Below are 19,030 nucleotides of genomic sequence, written 5' to 3'. Positions count from 1 at the left end.
TTTTCATATAAGAACTCAACAATCTTTTTGTTTGTTTATTTACACCGAGAAGTTTGTTCAACAGTTTAAAACCAAAGGACATTTTGGAATTCACCAATCTGTACGGCCAGGTCACCAGATTGAGTTTCCACAGTGTTCTGTGAGACATCTTCCATTTTGTTCTCTTTCTGTGGTTTTGAGTGGAGAACATTTTTCCCCCCACGGGAACGGTTCAAAATGTCTTCTTGCGCCTTTCACCTCTTGAATCGAAGGGCTGTTTTTCCCTGCAGAGAGGAAAATAAGAACCCTCCCACACATTCTTCTTCATTTTCATTCAGAAGGCGATCCATCAGTTTGGTATTCTCTCAATGTAAATAGCTGGTGCAGCAGAGCGGGCAATGGTAGCAATGAAGCTGTGATCTCGACTCAGCTCCAAGTTGGTGGTTTCAACCTGGTCTCGGGAGATAGTATCATATCCCTTATTTACATGGAGAGGCTTATGAGCCTGGCAGTATCCGATCACTGGTTGGTCATAGCCGTAATAGGGCAAAGTCTTCATATGATGAGGAACCTGGGAAGACACAGATTAGCATAATTTTAGAAGAAAGTATGTATTAAATCTTAGCATCAAAAAGACAGTGTAGGTTGCTTCAAAGAGTGCTCTGAATTATTAAAGGAAAGTTCTTTATTTACCTTGGGGATAGTTCACTAAGCAATTGTTTTTATAGCTGTTAAAGTCAAAAATGAATTAGATGTATAGCTTATGGATTGCTCATCTACCGCCTGCATCTTGGAATTTGAATATTGGTTTTACTCTGGAGAATCATATGGGTACTACAAGCACATTGCTACTAATAAAACCCTGCTGAAGAACAGTTCTAGGAACGAATACTATTTAATCCACAGAAGATTAAAAATAAAAACAAAACAGAATAAAGAAAATAGTGTGTTTCTCGCAGATGTTGCAATATAGGATTCAAATGAAATGAAAAGGTTTGGCATGAAACTATCTTATATAATTAGAGATATTTTCATGGGTCTAGAGATTAAATGCCAAGCTATGCCAGATTTCTATTTAGCTATCCATCTATCCATTCATTTTATCTCTCCAGCCATCCTATCTCCTGGATTGATTAAGAAAAAATGATGAGGCTTCCTGTGCAGTTGGCATTTAGTTCACCATATTGAAATTTTATTTAGCAGTTGAAGCACATACCTATAAGCAGCCAATCATTTTCAGAGCGGGATAGAGAATTATCATTAAACTTTTTAAAGTTCCAAACTATCCCTTATCCCCTAAGTCAGGGGTCTGCAAACCTGGCTCTTTTAAGACTTGCGGACTTCAACTCCCAGAGTCACTCAGCCAGGAAAGCTGGCTGAGGAACTCTGGGTGTTGAAGTCCACAAGTCTTAAAAGAGCCAAGTTTGCAGACCCCTGCCCTAAGTGATAATACCTTTCATCAAAATTCCATTTGAAGATTGCAAGAATTAGTAAACCAAAGGTTAAATTTCAAGATGGCAGCCAAAAAACAATAAGACTGAAACTTCATTGTTTTAAAGAAAGAGGCACAACTTTGATTGAATAGTTGTGGCTGACATGTTGACTTTTTTGCTGTCTCCTGTGGATGTCCCTACTCTAATTAATAGTATAAAGCAGTGGGTGTTGTATTTAATTCAGAATTGAGCCACCACCACCCCTTTCCATTACCCTGAAACAAAATTCAGCAGTACAGCAGACATTAACCAGATAGGCAGAGTATATTGTGGCTTTGTTTTTTTCCTCCAAATTGGAGATAAAAGCTTCTGAATCATAACATTAAATCTAAATGTATTTTGAATTGCTGTTGCCCCATTAAATTGCATTTCCAGTAATTTTTTTTTCAAACTTCTCTTCCAAAGTTTTTTTTTTTTTAATCCCTTCAAACCCTATTTGTTTTTCAATGAAAACAAAGGGAAGACTTTCAAAACAGGGGAAGCTGGTTTTAAGAAAGAAAGAAGAATGCTTGTCAGGGAACCGAACCCCAGGTGCCAAACCAGCGGTAGTCAACCTGGTCCCTACCGCCCACTAGTGGGCGCTCCAGCTTTCATGATGGGCGGTAGGGGTTTTGTCCGATACTGAAGCAATTTTCCTTTTTTTAATTTAATTGACTTTTTAAAAAATTTTCATAGCATTATTTAATAACATTTTAATTAGGTTTTCATAAAATTCCCCGTGACAATTTAAATTTCTGAAAATATACTATTTGTACCGCCCGTGCATAAGTTTAGTTCACGTTACGTAAGTGACACTAAATGGCGCTATACTGCGACTGCAAACAAAAGAGCCTCGTCCCAGAATAGCTCGTGCCTCTCCCCCAACACCACACAGCTGTAACAGACAAGCAGAGCTGGTATCCCCCCCCCTCAACCCAATCCCCGATCCATGAGAGGCATGCGCAGACGACAATACATGGTGCATTACTGTGGAACCGGTGGGCGGTTAGAAAATTTTACTACTAACAGAGATACAAATGTTGGCCGCAGGTATAAAACGGTTGACTATCCCTGCTCCAAACAGTATGGTGAATGATTCAGAGCAGGGATCTCCAACCTTGGTCCCTTTAAGACTTGTGGTTGATCAGTCCCTTAGATCAGTCTTGTGGTTCAACTTTGCTGGTTGAGGGACTCTGGGAGTTGAAGTCCACAAGTGTTAAAGGGACCAAGGTTGGAGACCCCTGATTCGGAGGATGTCCATGAAAATCAGCAAAACACAAGGTGCAATCTGAAGTGGCACCAACTTTATTTTGTTTTTAGCACTTATATAGCATGGCAGCCAGCCTCCACAGGTGGGCCAGACAGAAATATGACCAATGAGCTATTTCTACTTGATTGTAAGGCTGTATTATCAGAATCTTAATAGCCCAAGAATGGGAGGGGGGGTTTCTTTCTGAGCCTCTTTTTTCCATTTGTCTGACTATTCCTTAGGCAGCATTCTCCACACACACCCAATCACCCAAGATAATTCCAACATACCATTATACTACCCATCTCACACAAGCGACTCTGGGTCAAGTTTACAGGATGTGCTGCCCTGCTCCCCCCCTACACACACACAAATGGCAAGAGTTGTACAGGTGTTTATTCACCCACCCAAACAGATTCTCACCCCTCTTGCACAGGTCCAGATTCCAAGCAACAGTCATTGGGTAACTGAGTCCAATGGGCATACACAAAGTCCAGGAGTCATACACGGCACAAACACACAAGGCACAGAACTTGTGCATGTTGCTCCAGCAACACTCAAGTCCTCCGGGCAGAGTTAAGCAGGCAATGCCAGTGCAGCCCTTCATGAATGGCCATTTTGCCTCCTTATGAGTAATCATATGACCGGTGATGTTTGCCTGTCTCCTCTCTGCTCTACATGTCCATGGATCAGGAGGTGGTGTGGACTCCACCTTCTCCTCATTGCTAACAGGCATCAACTGCTTCCTGTCCTCACCTTGACAACTTGCTGCAGCTGTGGCTCACCTCCATCAGCCTCAACTGGTAGCTCGTCCGATTGATCCAGCTGAGGCTGCTCCATCAGGCTAGCATTCTCAATCTTGACCAATACTCAGCACCACACTTTGCTCTGCAGACTCAAACTCACCCTCCTCCTCTGAACACGCATCTGGAGAGGGGTAGATGTGGGGCGAACCCATGATTAAAAACAAACAACTCTCCCAACATAACCCCTTAGATCAGTGATGCCTAACCTTTTTGCCATCGCGTGCCAAAAGAGGGGGCAGCGTGGGGGGAGGGGGTCGCACATGCATGTGCCCACACCCATAATTCAAAGCCTCTGGAGCCTGGGGAGAGTGAAAAATGAGCCTTTCCCACCCCCTAGAGGCCCTCCAGAGGCCGGAAACAGACTGTTTTCTGACTTCCGATGGGCCCAGAAGGCCCGAAAATCACCTGAATGGCATGCACATGCGCACTGGAGCTCAGCTCAGGCAACACTCGCTTGCCCACTGATATGGCTCCGCATGCCACCTGTGGCACATGTGCCATAGGTTCACCATCACGGCCTTAGATAAACTATTAACTACCCTGATCCAAATGCCGGCTCCAAATGCCAGCTCAATTTCATTATTAACTAATCACAAGTTGCTTATGATTTTAGCGAAAAAACTGAAAATAATTGTGCAAGAATTTGTTCATGACGATCAATGTGGCTTTTTACCTAAAAGGTAAAGGATAATGTTAGAACTATGTTGGATATTTTGGAATATTTGGAACTACATAATGAAAAACAAGTCGCATAGATCTTTTTAGATGCAGAGAAGGCTTCTGACAATTTGGATTAGACTTTTTTGTTTGAGTTTTGGAAGATATGAACTTTGAGGAGAACTTTAGAAAATGAATAGGATTGATTGAAACTTCACAGAAAGCAGAAATAATTGTTAACGGAGATCTAACAAACATTGTGAGATACAGAAAAAAAAACAAGTCAGGGTTGCTCACTCTTTGTTTCTTTTAGTTCTTGAAATATTGAATAGAGACACAAGGCAAGGTGTGAAGATTGTGAGCATGAATATTAAAAAAAGGCATGTAACAAGATTTTTGTAGATGTTTTAGTTTTGGAAGATTTAAAGGGAACTGAGTTATTAATGGTAAATTTTAAAAAAGTGGTACATTGGTAGGTTTTAAGATTAATAAACAGAAGACAAATGTTAACAAAAATGTAACTGTTCAAGATCAAAGAGAACTGAGGAATAAAATGGTTCTATTATTGAGAAGGTGGTTAAATATTTGAGAATTACTAAGACATATATGAACTGTATGTTATTTGAAAACAATTATGTTAATACATGGAATGAAGTTTAAAAAGTTATGTTAAGGTGGAAGAAATAATAACTGTCATGTTGGGGAGAATTTGTATGAATGTTAAGATAAATGTTTTACCTAGAATGTTATTTTTGTTTCAGACAATACCTTATTTCGACAACCGTTTCACCGTTTAAACAATGGCAGAAGGATATATCTACTGTAAATTTATGTGGTGGGGAAAAACAGAAGTGAAATGTAAAATATTGTAAGATATAAAGGAAACTGTGGAGGTTTGGATCGACTCAATTTGTAAGAGATTTTCTAAGAAACAGATCTTGTAATTTACTACAAAATACATAGAGATGCTTCCTCAATTAAAGGATAATACAATGATTATATAAATAAATATTAATAGCTTATCACTCTTTTTCTACTAGAAGCATGACATGATATATTGGTCTATCTCTTAAATTTACCCTCTGACTATCTTGGGGTTTTCTCCACCAAATAGAGTGTCAAGTTTCTTCATGAGAACAATTCTTCATAGGTAGTCATTGTGCTGTTTTCCCAGGTAGATATTAAATCTAATTTCAGGTGAAGCTCTTAACCTTACAGACTATTACTTAGAGAAGTAACAATCAATAAGTCTATTAGTGTGGAATGAAAAGATATAATTACTGCAGCCTTCAGGGAACTTGTTGAATGCAGTAGTTATATCAAGAATGATGATCTTGAAGGATGCTCTTAATCATAAAGATATCATCATCACTACTCTCTAATTTTTTATTTTTTGGAAAGAAACAAATCATGTTTGGTAGAAAATTAATCATTCACAGGAGGACTTCAGTGTTCCTAAACTTAGTTCCATAAAAACTTCTTCAATGAGAACTTCTTTATTGGTCCTAATCACCCTTTTCTGTCCAACATATTGTAACTCAAGTAGAATCTTAGTTCACTAAGGAGCCAAAGTAATATTGTGGACTTGTAGACTTTTGGCAATCCAAACGGAGATACTCTTAGGACAAACGGTTCTAGTTAACAGTAGAACACTTATGCAATATGCAATCTAGTGCACAACACTGGATGTATAGAACAAGTCTTGCTTTTCTGCTTTCAGTGAGTTTGCACAGAATAGGACCGTACTGCTTCTTCATAGAGAATTGTTTCAGGAACAGTCAGTGGCTAGCTGTGACCAATTTTCATCATTCTTTACAAACACCTAATTGTGTTTGCCTTGATTTGGACTGCAGTATAGGGGCAGGTCGTAGAAAAGTGATCTTCAAAATAACTTGCTTTGTTCTTACAGATTCTTTTCAGGTTCTAAATCTTGAAGATATGCACAACACATATGCATAGGCAATGGTCCCCATTTCTTTATTATAACCTTGGTGGTTGGTTACGGGAGATGACAATTACTTTTTTGTGTGAGGAATATGCTCCCCTTTGCTTAAAGGAGGTGGTTATATGACTCTTATTGAAAACATTTTCTCTCTAACAGGATCCAGAAGATCATTCGAAGTTAATCTCTAACACTCCATTCTTCAATAAAGTGATTGAAAAGATGGTGGCCTTTCAGTGTGATGAATGACCTATATCAGAAGCTAAATTTCTAGGTTCTACCACATCACAAGATCTAAAATGGACAGCTAACAACAATGTCATCAAAAAAGCACAACAGAGAATGTTCTTTCTGTGCCAACTCAGAAAGCTCAAACTGCCCAAGGAGCTGCTGATCCAATTCTACAGAGGAATTATAGAGTCTGTCATCTGCACCTCTAGAACTGTTTGGTTTGGTTCTGCAACCCAACAAGACAGACACAGACTTCAGAGGATAATTATAACTGCAGAAAAAACAATTGCTACCAACCTGCCTTCCATTGAGGACTGTGTACTGCATGAGTCAAAAAGAGGGCTGTGAAAATGTTTACAGACCCCTCACATACTGGACATAAACTGTTTCAACTCCTACCCTCAAAACAACACTATAGAGCACTGCACATCAGAACAACTAGACACATCACTCTGCTAAACAAATAATTCCCTCAACACTGTCAAACTATTTACTAAGTCTGTATTGCTATTAATCTTTTCATTGTTCCCATCACCCATCTCCTTCCACTTATGACTGTATGACTGTAACTTTGCTGCTAGTATCCTTACGATTTACATTGATATAGATTGTTTCCTGATTGCTTATTTGTACCCTATGACTATCATTAAGTGTTGTACCTTATGATTCTTGATGAACGTATCTGAGAGCATTTGCACCAAGACAAATTCCATGTGTGTCCAATCACACTTGGCCAATAAAAAAAATTCTATTCTATTCTAAATGGAGGACCGCAAATTGGCTCTTGAAGCACCCTTTTGCAGGGGTTCTGATCCTTCTGGTTAGGATGCACCCCAGAAGGTGCTTGAGGGTTGATGTCACTCAGGGTTCCATGAGCCTTAATGCAATTTAACATCTACATGAAACATCTATGATCATTTGCAGCTTGGAATGGGGTGTCATCAGTATACCAATGAACCCAGCTCTACTGCTTTCATCTAATCCCAAGAAGCCTTGAATATTGCTTAAATGTGAAATACAAAGAAGAATAAGGAATAACATTAAATTAAATGGTATTAGATGGTATTAGAGCCTTCTGATTCTAATCCAACCTTTTAACTAAAGTAATTGTTCCTATATTTTTGGAACTGGTACCTGTTTATCACTATTTACATGCATGTTGTGAAAATATTAATGTTTCTGCTGAAGCGGGATAGAGGGAGAAGAGTTGGATTGCTTACAAAAGAAGTCAAATTATATATTGCAGGGAAGGGTGCCAAAGCTGAGAATCCTATGCTATATTTAAGTTTTCTTTTCTTAGTGAAAGGTTATTGCCTTTGTGTGTGTATGCGTGTGTATGGGTTTTCATTTGATCTAGCATTGTTTGCCTATTGCAAAAATAAATCTCAGTTGAATAAGAGAGATGACATGCTATTTATCACCAGACTCTATTCTTATTCATATTATCTGCATTTAGTTTCTTCTAAACAAATTATATGCCCACAACTTGTATCACATCTAATAATATCCAGTTAAATATATGGTTCATTTATTTAATGTGGTGGAACGAATGTAAGACAATTTGAAAATATTTTCTCATATCAGTGGTAAAGAAAAGCAAAAAAAAACAAAAAACAAAAACAAAAACAAAACCCACACACATTTATCTAAACATCCAGAGCTAGCATTTCAACAGAGCATTATGTTTTCTTTTTGAATTCCTGTTTAATGTCAATTCTGAGGATGAAACATTGCAAACCATCATAAAATACTGCAGTCATATGCACATTTACATAATAGTAGGTCCCATTTATCTGAGCAACTTACTTCTAGGGAGCGGGTGGGGGAGAGAAAGAGCGCTCTTGTTCAAGGACTTAAGTGAAATACTATCTATTCTTTTGTACCAAGGTTAACTTTATTAACTGAGGAACTGAGTGGTTAGATTACCACTTCCCGTATTTGTTAAGAATTTTGGTCTAATGGTTTGGATTAATTAGCTCATGTTAAGATCTGAAGTGAATATTTCTGTGGATCTTGCTATGAAAGGGGTAGAAACCTTACAGTTTTGATACTTTATGTTAAATGAGAAAATGATTCAAATGGGGGAAAAGGTGGTAGAGTTGGCAACCTATTCTGGGGCAACTTGTTGGCAACCTGCAAACTAACCAACCTATAAACACATGTACTGTTGGCAACAGTAAACTAAATATTCGTAGACAAAGGCACTACAAAATAAGTTAAAAAAAATTTTGTGTTAAAGATTATATTTTCCTTAAATTTTCTCAAAAGCTGTGGCATAAACACCCTTTTTTTTGTAGAAAAAAATGATTATTTCAAAAGTTTGTAATGTTCTTTAAAAAGTTGAATGGCTTTCTATAGATCAGGGGTGTCAAACTGGCAGGCCATGGGCCGGATGCATCATGTACAGGCCATTCCCACCCCAGTTCCACAAAGGGAAAAAACATTGTGAAATGTCACGTGATGGCAACACAACACTGTGAGTTTGACACCCATGCTATAGATCAGGGGTCTCCAACCTTAGCAACTTTAAGACTTGTGGACTTCAACTCCCAGAATTCCTCACCTGGCTGAGGAATTCTGAGAGTTGAAGTCCACAAGTCTTAAAGTTGCTAAGGTTGGAGACCCGTGATCTATAGATGAAGAGCAAAAATAAAGCTACAAGCCAAGATGATACATACCAATTGTTTTTTTCTTCTCTACCTATGCACTAATTTTCTAAAAGAGAGAGAGAGAGAGAAAAGAAAAGAACTGCTTGCTTTTTTTAGACATTATACAAAGATGGGGCTGATCGAAGATAAAGTCTTCTTGTCTTTTCCAGGTAATGTTTCCCTTTCGGAGCGATTTTAACTTCTATCTCATGTTCCACAAATATGCTTATCACAATAGGCCACCTGTTTATCAGGTACATAGTTGGTTGAGTGCTGTGTCAAAGTCTATCTTCCACCTTCTCAACTCCCTTTGCTTAAACAAAAAAAAAACCTTTCAGGTTTACACTGAATGTTGTGAATACTTGGATATTTCTTTTGCATTTCTCTTGAACACGTTTCTGAGGTGATTTTATAACTGGAGATGGGATGCTTTACTGTTCCATGTCTTTCCATCATAGTGAAGGCTCCCTAACTACCCATATTTTCTGAAAAAGCACCATGGGAGGAGCTCTCTTCTAATAACAGAACTGAAACATATTGTTCTGTCCTAGCCTCCCTTAAAAAGCAGGAAGCAGGAATTGGTCCTGGCAAAACCTCTTTTATTTACACGACTGTGAATTACTTTCATTCACAGTCAGCAAGGTTTGTCCAAACAGTTTTTCAAAGGAATATTTATCAACACACCTTATCTTGTTCGGCAAGCTGCCACGTAACTTGTTTCCAAATGCAGAGTAAGGCAAAACTTGGTCTCTTAGAGTCACGAACAGAACTTTCTACTCTTAAAACTACCGAACAAATGAATTGTTTCCTGCAAAAGTCCCCTCCTCGTTTGCTCCTCTTTTGTTTCCTGTGGGAGGGGCCAATCATCTCCAAGGTGTGGCTTTACTCCCAAGTTGACCCTGCTTTCTGAGTTGTTCTGGCAGCTCTGCGCATACACACACTGGGAATGGGCTCCAGCTGTTCCTCTGCCTCACTGCTGTCTATCTCCCTTTCTGCCTCCAACCCAGAGCCCTCATCCAAGCTTTCCCCAGCCCCCAGGACTGGCCCATGTTCCTCCCCAACCTTCTCACTGTCTGACTCTGCTGCCAGCTCTGCTGGCCGCTGGCGGCCCACAACACATATTAATCTGGGGATGTTGTAGATGACTAAAGAGATGCCACAAATTGAAAGGGAGAACATTCAAATACAGTTTTCCCAGGGGCTGTCACATAATTAAAGAATTGCAAGAACACCACATCTCACCCATGAAAATTTCATCAATATTCTCCTCCCTTTGAAAAATATTTGGAAAGGCAGGTCTCTTTCATCAAACTGAATGTGAACTGACAAAAAATTGCAGGTTAATTTCTCTGCATGGAATTGAAAGAGAATAGCCCCCAGTGCTTCTGTACAAAAAAAGGTCATTTTTAGTAAAACACCTCTTTTAAATGTTTGAATAGAAGAACTATCAAAATCTGAAGCTGACATGTTCTTCCTACCAGCAGCTATAATGAAAGACCAGAATGGTTACAAGTGAATTCTTCCCTAACAGAGAATGTTTCACCCCAAAGAAGGACAAAAGTGGTAACTGAGTATGATGATGACATCAAAAAGAACTGCCTAGACCTGTGATGGTGAACCTATGGCACGCATGACACAGGTGACACACGGAGCCAGTGCGCACACAAGTGCTGCCTGAGCTAAGCTCCAGTGTGCGTGCACATGCTGTCCTGCTGATTTTCAGACCTTCTGGGCCCACCAGAAGTTAGGAAACAGGCTGTTTCCCACCTCCGGAGGGCCTCTGGGGGTGGGGAAGGCGCGTTTTTCACTCTCCCCAGGCTCCAGAGGCTTTGAGTTATGGGTGTAGGCCCGTGTGCATGCGACCCCCCCCACTGTCCCTGCTTTTGGCACACGATGGCAAAATGGTTAGGCATCACTGGCCTAGACCAGGGGTCTCCAACCTTGGTCCCTTTAAGACTTGTGGACTTCAACTCCCAGAGTTCCTCAGCCAGCTTTGCTGGCTGAGGGACTCTGGGAGTTGAAGTCCACAACTCTTAAAGGGACCAAGGTTGGAGACCCCTGGCCTAGACAATATGTACAAAGAACAGCTAATCATCAGCAGCAGATGTGTGTTTGTGTTTTATTTTTATAGTTATAATGTACACTGAAGATGGTATTTAATTTCGTTGTACAAGGTACAATGACAATAAAGTAAACTAACTAAATGTAAAAAAAAAAAGGAAAAGGAGAAAATGGAGGAGGCAAGTACAAGTGGCAGGAGACAGTTCCTAAAATCCAGCTTTTTCTGTTGCCCAATTAAGTCCTTTTGATGTTTCTTTCCAATTGCTGTCATAATGACAAAAATTCTTTACTCAAATGGATTGATTAAAAATGCAATAAAAGTAAGATGGACAAAATTGGTATTTATTTGTTTATATCCTGCCTTCATTATTTTTACAAATAACTCAAGGCAATGAGCATATCAGACACGCCTTCCTCCTTCACCACAACCCTGTGAGGTAAGGTGGGCTGAAAGAGAGTGACTGGTCTTGGGTCATCCAGCTGACTTTCACAGCCAAGGTGAGACTTGAACTCATGGTCTCTTGCTTTCTAGCCTGGTGTCCTAACCACTGAATCAAACTCTCATTGCCTGTATTCTTAAATGTATATTCTGCAAACCTTGATCCTCACCACTTCTCAAACCCTGAAGAGAACAGATCTTGGAATCAGATTACACTAATATCTATACCATAGCATCATTTGAACAGTCTATGTTGAAAAAGTAATAGGAACCACTATCCTGGTTGAACATAAAATGATAGTAAGCACAGAGAAGTGTTTCTCTTAACTGAAATACTTTAGTGTGCCACTGTTCAGAAAGACTTATAGAAATAACAATGTCCAGCTAGCTTCTTGTAGTTTAAAAAAAGAAAAGAACAGGAATATGCACAATTGGACAAATGCATTCAAAATTTCATCCTGCTGAGGAGGTTCCCTTTTTATCCTGGGTGGATATTGGTCTCATTAGCTCTTGAGAGAGTTAGACTCTCATGCTGAGACAGTAACTCAACTGTTTCACGCAAGTCAAACAATGACTCACAGACAAGGAAGAGAAGTTGCATTCCTTCAAAAGGAAAATGTGTGTGTGTGTGTGTGTGTGTATCATCTAATTTCACAAGTAGGAGCATCTCCTCACTCCTCTCTTTGGATAGTGGAGATAAGGCAGCACTTCTTAACCTAAGCTGTGTGGACTTCAACTCTCAGAATTCCTCAGCCAGCCTGTAGTAGTACTGTATAGAGATCAGGGTCTCCAACCTTGGCAACTTTAAGACTTGTGGACTTCAACTCCCAGAATTCCTCAGCCAGTTTTGCTAGCTGAGGAATTCTGGGAGTTGAAGTCCACAAGTATTAAAGTTGCCAAGGTTGGAGACCCCTGATATAGATGAATGAAGTATTAAGGTGTTATGTAAAGCAGGGGTCTCCAACCTTGGTCCCTTTAAGACTTGTGGACTTCAACTCCCAGAGTTCCTTAGCCAGCTTTGCTTTGCTGGCTGAGGGACTCTGGGAGTTGAAGTCCACAAGTCTTAAAGGGACCAAGGTTGGAGACCCCTGATGTAAAGTGTCATGAACAGTGAACCAATTTCACAAACATTAGTAAATTCTTAACATTAAAAAAAATGATGCATTGGTTTACAAGAATAAATTACGACATCTGAAAAATTGTTGACAATGTCTATAATCCCTTGTTTTGCTTTTATAATTCCTCTAAACAGCTTTTAAACAGTTCTATTAAATAGGATGTGTGAAAATTAAAAGGAAGAGTACAACCAATATTAGAAAATAAATCATATATTTTTCTCTTGCCTTAATCATATTCCATAGGTGTTTTGTCTATCAGAGATCAGGCAAGCAGAAAATTAATGAAGTTCCCCCAGACTTTCAGGCAAAGCATATTTTTAAACCATTGTATTTATTTATTTATTTTTATTTTCCTTGTTAATAATCTCTATTAAACAAATGGGTGTGTTGATTTTTTTCATTTCATCGGGCATTTCTCTACTGTCCTATTTATCAAGAAAGGCATGCATAAACTCCAGGAGGAAATTAAAGTAAAACATAGCAAAAGAGCTATTTGCAGATTAATTCAGCATTTCAACAAAATCTCCTTTGGATTCAGCTTGACTCCTGGTAACTTCCTGTCAAGAATACAGAGGCATTTACAGGATGTTTTTGTGTTTGTATATGTGTGTGTGTCATGATGTAGGCTTTGTGACTGTACAATCAAAGCCCTATTTCTTATTAGCATGCAACACACACGCAATAGGGGCGGGGCTTTAATAATGCAGTCATTGGAGCCATTTTTTATTTTTATTTTATTTTTTGGTCACATCTAAGACTATAGAAATGGTTTTTCATTGTCTTCTGGTCTGTTCGATATATTAGGAAGGAAAGAAAATTATGGTGCAATTTTCCGCTGAGCAAAACCAACAGATTGAGAAGCCATGGTTCTTCTCTGCAGAAACATTATTTATGGCCCGCACTAAGGTGACATAATTAAAATAATGTTTTAATTATGTAACACTTCTCTGACTATGAAATTTGATTTAATTATTAAGACATAGGCCAGTTTCTTTCGTATGTCCATGTTATTCTTATAGCTTGTCATGGTTAAATCCACTTTCAAATCAGTCTTGATCTTGTTCCTCTTCCAGAACACCTTTTAAACACAGTCTATCTATCTATAGAAGCAGATACTCCTAAAATTAATTTCAAGGTCCATTGTTAAAAAATACCCTTTGATACATTAAATCTTCAAATTGTAGCATTCATGCAGTTCTATTTTCTATCAGTCCAACTTGTCTTTGCCTGTTCATTCATTCCTCCATTTGTTTATTGTTTTCCAAGGCAGAACTCTGGATTATAGCTTCTCATCTTTTTCACTTTCTAATATGGCCTTTCAGAACTACCTGGGACATTCTTGAAAATCAACTTCATGGCCAAAGTGGATTTACAGCATACCAACTTGTTCAAATATATGAAAATATATGGAAGGCCATGGTGAACAGTGGTGTTCATCAATATAAACCTACCAGGGTCATCACGTTGCCTTAACCTTGCTTAGAACCTTAATAGTCCTAAAGCGAAATAGTCCTAAGGGAAAATAATAAAGCAGGACAGACCATCTCTGAGGAACTATGGAAAGACCTGAGCACGTATAACAGGAGGAAAATTAAAATAAATAAATAAATGTAAGTGTGAACATGCAAAGTGCTCTTCCAATATCTATTCTGGCAGTGCAGAAATTGAAACACCATTTTACGTCACCTGGAATTAACAGGCTGACATCCCAAGCAACTCCCTAATAAATAGGAACTTTCTATTAATGGAATCCATTGATTTTTGATCTCACAATTCCATCTGGTTCTAGTTCTGCAGCTTTTCTTTTTAACTCTCTAAATGTATAGTTAATGCAGATTTTTTTTAAAAAAAATCTTATCTAAGTGCATATTTCAAAGCTTGTCAAGGATCGCAGATAGCCTATTTTATCCATTCTTTCTGCCAATATGGTGCTACGCATATGTTAAGAAAGGAAATTGCCATTATTTTAAAGTTTTAAGTAGGATGATAGATGCATGTGCATGAAATGGGCGAGATATAGGCTGGATAAGAAAGAAGTAAGATGCAATGGGGGAAAAAATCGCTAAGAAAAATAGGATTCACTTCAGAGGAATTATAAATACGATCAGGCTTCAGTTATTGTAATGAAGGGAAGCTAGAGCAGTCTGTGCAAGGAAAATAAGATGCCGTGTTGCTTTTTTTGTATCTAAACTCACTCTCTTCCCCTAATCCACGGCCTTATTTATTTATTTTGCACATTCATTCTCTAGTCCCTTGTGAAAACCAATTTCCTCAAACAGCAAAACTCCACAAATATTTTCCACAAGAGGAAGGAGAGGAAGACAGGTTGAAGGGTATTAGAAGAACACGATATGCTGTCCCTTTCAAAGCTGCCTAGTGATAAAGCAGAATAAGATTGTGCTATATTTTGGAAAATGAGGTGTGTGTGAGAGAGAGGGAGAGAAAGAATTAACGAGAAAACAAATACACTTTAATCTCATCTTTGATCTAACTGGCTTCAATGATTCTAAATGCAAAACAATTTCCCGGTACTGCTGTTACCTTTTGCTTGTGATGAATTCCAAGTATAAGTAAAAAAAAAAAAGAATTCTACAGGGAAAGCTAATCTGCCCTCTTGCATATGAAAAGCACAAAGAAAAATGTCTGTACCTCACGTCAATAAGAGACAGCATGCTTGACCGAAACCTAAACCAGTCAGCCATGATCTGAGTAGTCACAGGCTAGTCTAATATTCTACAAATGTGCTGAGAAGAAGAAGGAAGAAAGAAGGTTTGAGTGCCAAAAATCCCCCCTCCTTTCCTACTTCTCATGCATCCATCCATCCACATTAAATGCTGGGTCCATGCATGCCCCATAGGGCAATTCTTGCCTTTTTTGGGGTTCCATTTACATTGAAGACACCTCTAGATTTCTCTTCACCATCAAAGTTTGCATTAGTCAGAGCATAGAACAACTTAAAGAAGTAGTGCAAAATTGGATGATGTAGAGGGACCTGGGCCATAGTATTGGTAGGAATCAGACACAACTGAATGGATCATCATTGTCATTATCATCATCAACAAAAACATCATCATCATCATCATCACCACTACCACATCACCAACATCATCTTCTTATTTATTTACTTACTTAAGAGATACTATTTAATTACATTTGGAGTTTTAGCACAGAAGAGATAAAACATTAAATACTTCCACATTGGTTGCAGCAGTCTAACAGATGAACAACAACTGAGATTTATTTTACATTTTGCACGACATCAATCCCAAGAGGAGAATATTGTCATATTGTCAAGCTTTCACACACATTGCACATATAAAGATCATATATGGTAGAGGTATCAGGATCGGGCTGAGATAGACAGAAGGGACGTGTGGGATTGTTACTAATGGTCAGCAGATATTTGACAAATTGATGTCTGTAGCCAATCTGGGTTATAGATTTTGCACCTATACTTAAGTGCACTAACATGCCTATTGTCCCTGTCACATTTTAGTTTTTCTCATTTTGTTTGTATGAATTTGTAATTTTTGTTAGATAAACAAACAAACAAACAAAATATATGAATGTCTGAATGTCAATCTGCAACCCCATCTCTCTTTTTAAATTTGAGGACTTTCCCTATAGGAATTCATTCATTCATTCATTCATTCATTCATTCATTCATTCATTCATTCATTCATTCATATAGCTGTCCACTGTCCATCTCACAAACATAATCCTGTCTTATCATCATGCATTCTGCTGCTTGCTTTCATCCAAAGGTCAAGCCCTCCTTTGAATGAGCATCTTCAGCAACCTATTCTTATTTTCTGTGATATGCATGTCAGGGTTGGCTACAGTGTGCCTCATCTCCATATAAATAAGAATTCTGTGCCTTGGCCACCTGTATGATGGGTGAGAAGCCTGAACCTGCTTTAAAGATAATTTTACTGAACATTCATTGCACTGGATGCCTATAATCTCCTTTTCCAATAATTTAGTTTAAGTGCGAGACGGGGGGGGAGAGAGAGGGAGGGAGGGAGGGAGGGAGGGAAGGAGAGAGGGAGATGGAGAGATCTTGTGGTATACACAGTAAACTAGTAAACTAGTGAACAGAGTCAGTCTGAATTATTTGTGCTTGTCAAAATTGGCAAAAACGTTCCTAAAACCATCCCCATACAGAGTTTTGCTTGATTATTTCAATATTGAGATGCATGATATTCCTGTGAAACAGTTTAAACACTAATTGGAATGACCTCGTCTACATAATGTAGAAGGATGTGCAGAAACAGCCTGTGGCGACCTGCATTCAGCTTTGTACAAAGCTCAAATCATTAAGATAATTTGATTCCCTCAGATTTGCTATTAGTTTTCATGAACTCATCACTAGACCTATTTACTTGCCCGGTGTTTAAATTCTTCCTTTTTAAGTACCTAGGAAAATCAAAAGCTGGTTCTTTCTGGTTCTTTCAGCCTTCTAACATGTGGATATGAAGAAAAAAATGAACACATTTTGTAAAAGGCAAAGGATTTGCATGATGTGAAGGGTGTAAAATTGACTGGCAACGATCAACAGCTTGATGAAACCTTAATATTCCTCCCAAATATAATTGTCATTAATTTTAAATATGAATGTAATATAAAATTGTCCTAGCCTGGAAAGAGACAAAGTCAATAAGTAAGGATAGTTTATCTCACTGAGTTTCCAAGCAGAGTTTGAGTGGTGTTTTATAACCAATGTTCACAAACCTTGAGGTCTTTATAGAAGCTGTGAAGTTCCTGCAGGTCACATCTGCCTTCTAGATCCCCTCTTTTTTTCTGGCTCTGAAACCCCAGATATTGAGCTCCTAACTTGGCAGTCTATAGGAGAAGAGCAGGCAGAACTGGGGGGGGGGGGCAGAGTTAAATGTATCATAAGCTTAGAGTCCTCAAGATAACCAAGTCCAGCCTTCCCCCTCCTTGAATTCTGTTAATCCTTATCTAGCTTCAATTTACTGTTGAACTTTAGTTGACTAGATTCTCACATATAGGCTTGAAGAACTCTGTCAGAGTGCACACAGTGTGACTATTTTGAGACAATCCAGGAGCAAAATACAGTAAACAGAGGTTTGTCTTGCAAATAGTGGTATACCGCCCTTCTCCCGAAGGACCCAGGGCGGTGTACAGCCAAATAAAAGTCAACAATATACACTTTAAAACAAAACTAAAACAAAATATATTACAGTATGCCCAGAATTTAAAACAATTTAAAATACTAAAATATAAATAACCCCAGTTAAAATTAGTAAAACTTCTAAGCCAGTCCCGCTTGAATAAATAGGTGCGTTTTCAGCTCACGGCGAAAAGTCCGAAGATCAGGCACTTGACGTAAACCAGGGGGAAGTTCATTCCAAAGCGTAGGCGCTCCAACAGAGAAGGCCCTACCCCTGGGGGCCGCCAGCCGACATTGTCTGGCGGACGGCACCCTGAGAAGGCCCTCTCTGTGTGAGCGTACGGGTTGGTGGGAGGCATGGGGTAACAGCAGGTGGTCCCGTAAGTACCCGGGCCCTAAGCCATGGAGCGCTTTAAAGGTGGTAACATAAACATACTAGGCAAAGTCAGGCAATCAATCATCAACTATAGCAAGAAGCACACACAGAGAGAGACATAAGACCCAACATGGCCTCTCTTATATTGCAGTCTCTTAAAGTGGTAATGAGTCAAATAAACCTGCTGACTCACTCTCATTGCATCATCATTTCAGTATTACAGCCTTACAGCAGCTGTTCAGCTATTTAATCATTACCTTAACAAACTCTTCTATGCTGCACCCTTACAACTGGTCCTTCTTCTTTACACCTAGCATTGTTGTGGCTGACTAAAATTCAACACTAAATTGGGATTAGATAAGAGTCAACAGAATTCAAAGGAGGCTGGACTTGGATCTCTTGTGGCAATGCAAGGACAAATGACATGTTTACTCTGCCCCCTCCCCCCAGGTTGCCTGATCTTCTCCTACACAGTCAGCCACAATGGAGGTAACATTTCCTTTTGATTTTCATACAATTTTTCACACCTCTTCAAAACCCAGTTTACACCATATGTCATCCCATTCCTGCTTTCTGCAACGTGCAGGTTCTGACTATCAAGATGGAAAAGTTCTCTGCCTAACATTCTGAAAGTAACAGAGTCTTTTCCAAAACTGATGAATTCTTTTCAGTCCTGGCTGAAAGCTTAAAACCTGGGATTGAGAACATAAAATCACATCCTTCATCTCTCTAAAAGTATCAATAGTGCTTCAAATTATCAAGTATAGATAATGATGTCGAAAAGGCTCTTCCTTTAAGGGAAAGATGATAGTATCTGATAACAGTTATTTGTACTCACTCAAAATATGAGTGAGTAGGATGGAAGAGAGATATCCCATATATTTAATGTGCTTTCAGAATAACATAATTATGTGATGT

The 19,030-nt window shown here is 38.8% G+C and overlaps 1 protein-coding gene across 1 annotated transcript in view; it reads right to left on the bottom strand.

Moving 5' to 3' along the window:
• Positions 1 to 328: 328 nt before the first annotated feature.
• LRRTM4 (leucine rich repeat transmembrane neuronal 4) overlaps positions 329 to 19,030 on the bottom strand; it is a 464,454-nt gene continuing 445,752 nt past the window's right edge. Inside the window, exon 2 of the mRNA XM_058193989.1 lies at positions 329 to 550. Coding sequence (XP_058049972.1) covers positions 329 to 550 — 222 coding nt within the window. The remainder of the gene's footprint in view (positions 551 to 19,030) is intronic.

This window comes from Ahaetulla prasina, chromosome 9 (assembly GCF_028640845.1).
Source record: "Ahaetulla prasina isolate Xishuangbanna chromosome 9, ASM2864084v1, whole genome shotgun sequence".
Lineage (NCBI taxonomy): Eukaryota > Metazoa > Chordata > Lepidosauria > Squamata > Colubridae > Ahaetulla > Ahaetulla prasina.
Note: the sequence above shows the minus strand (reverse complement) of the source record. Positions and strands in the feature narration are given on the sequence as shown.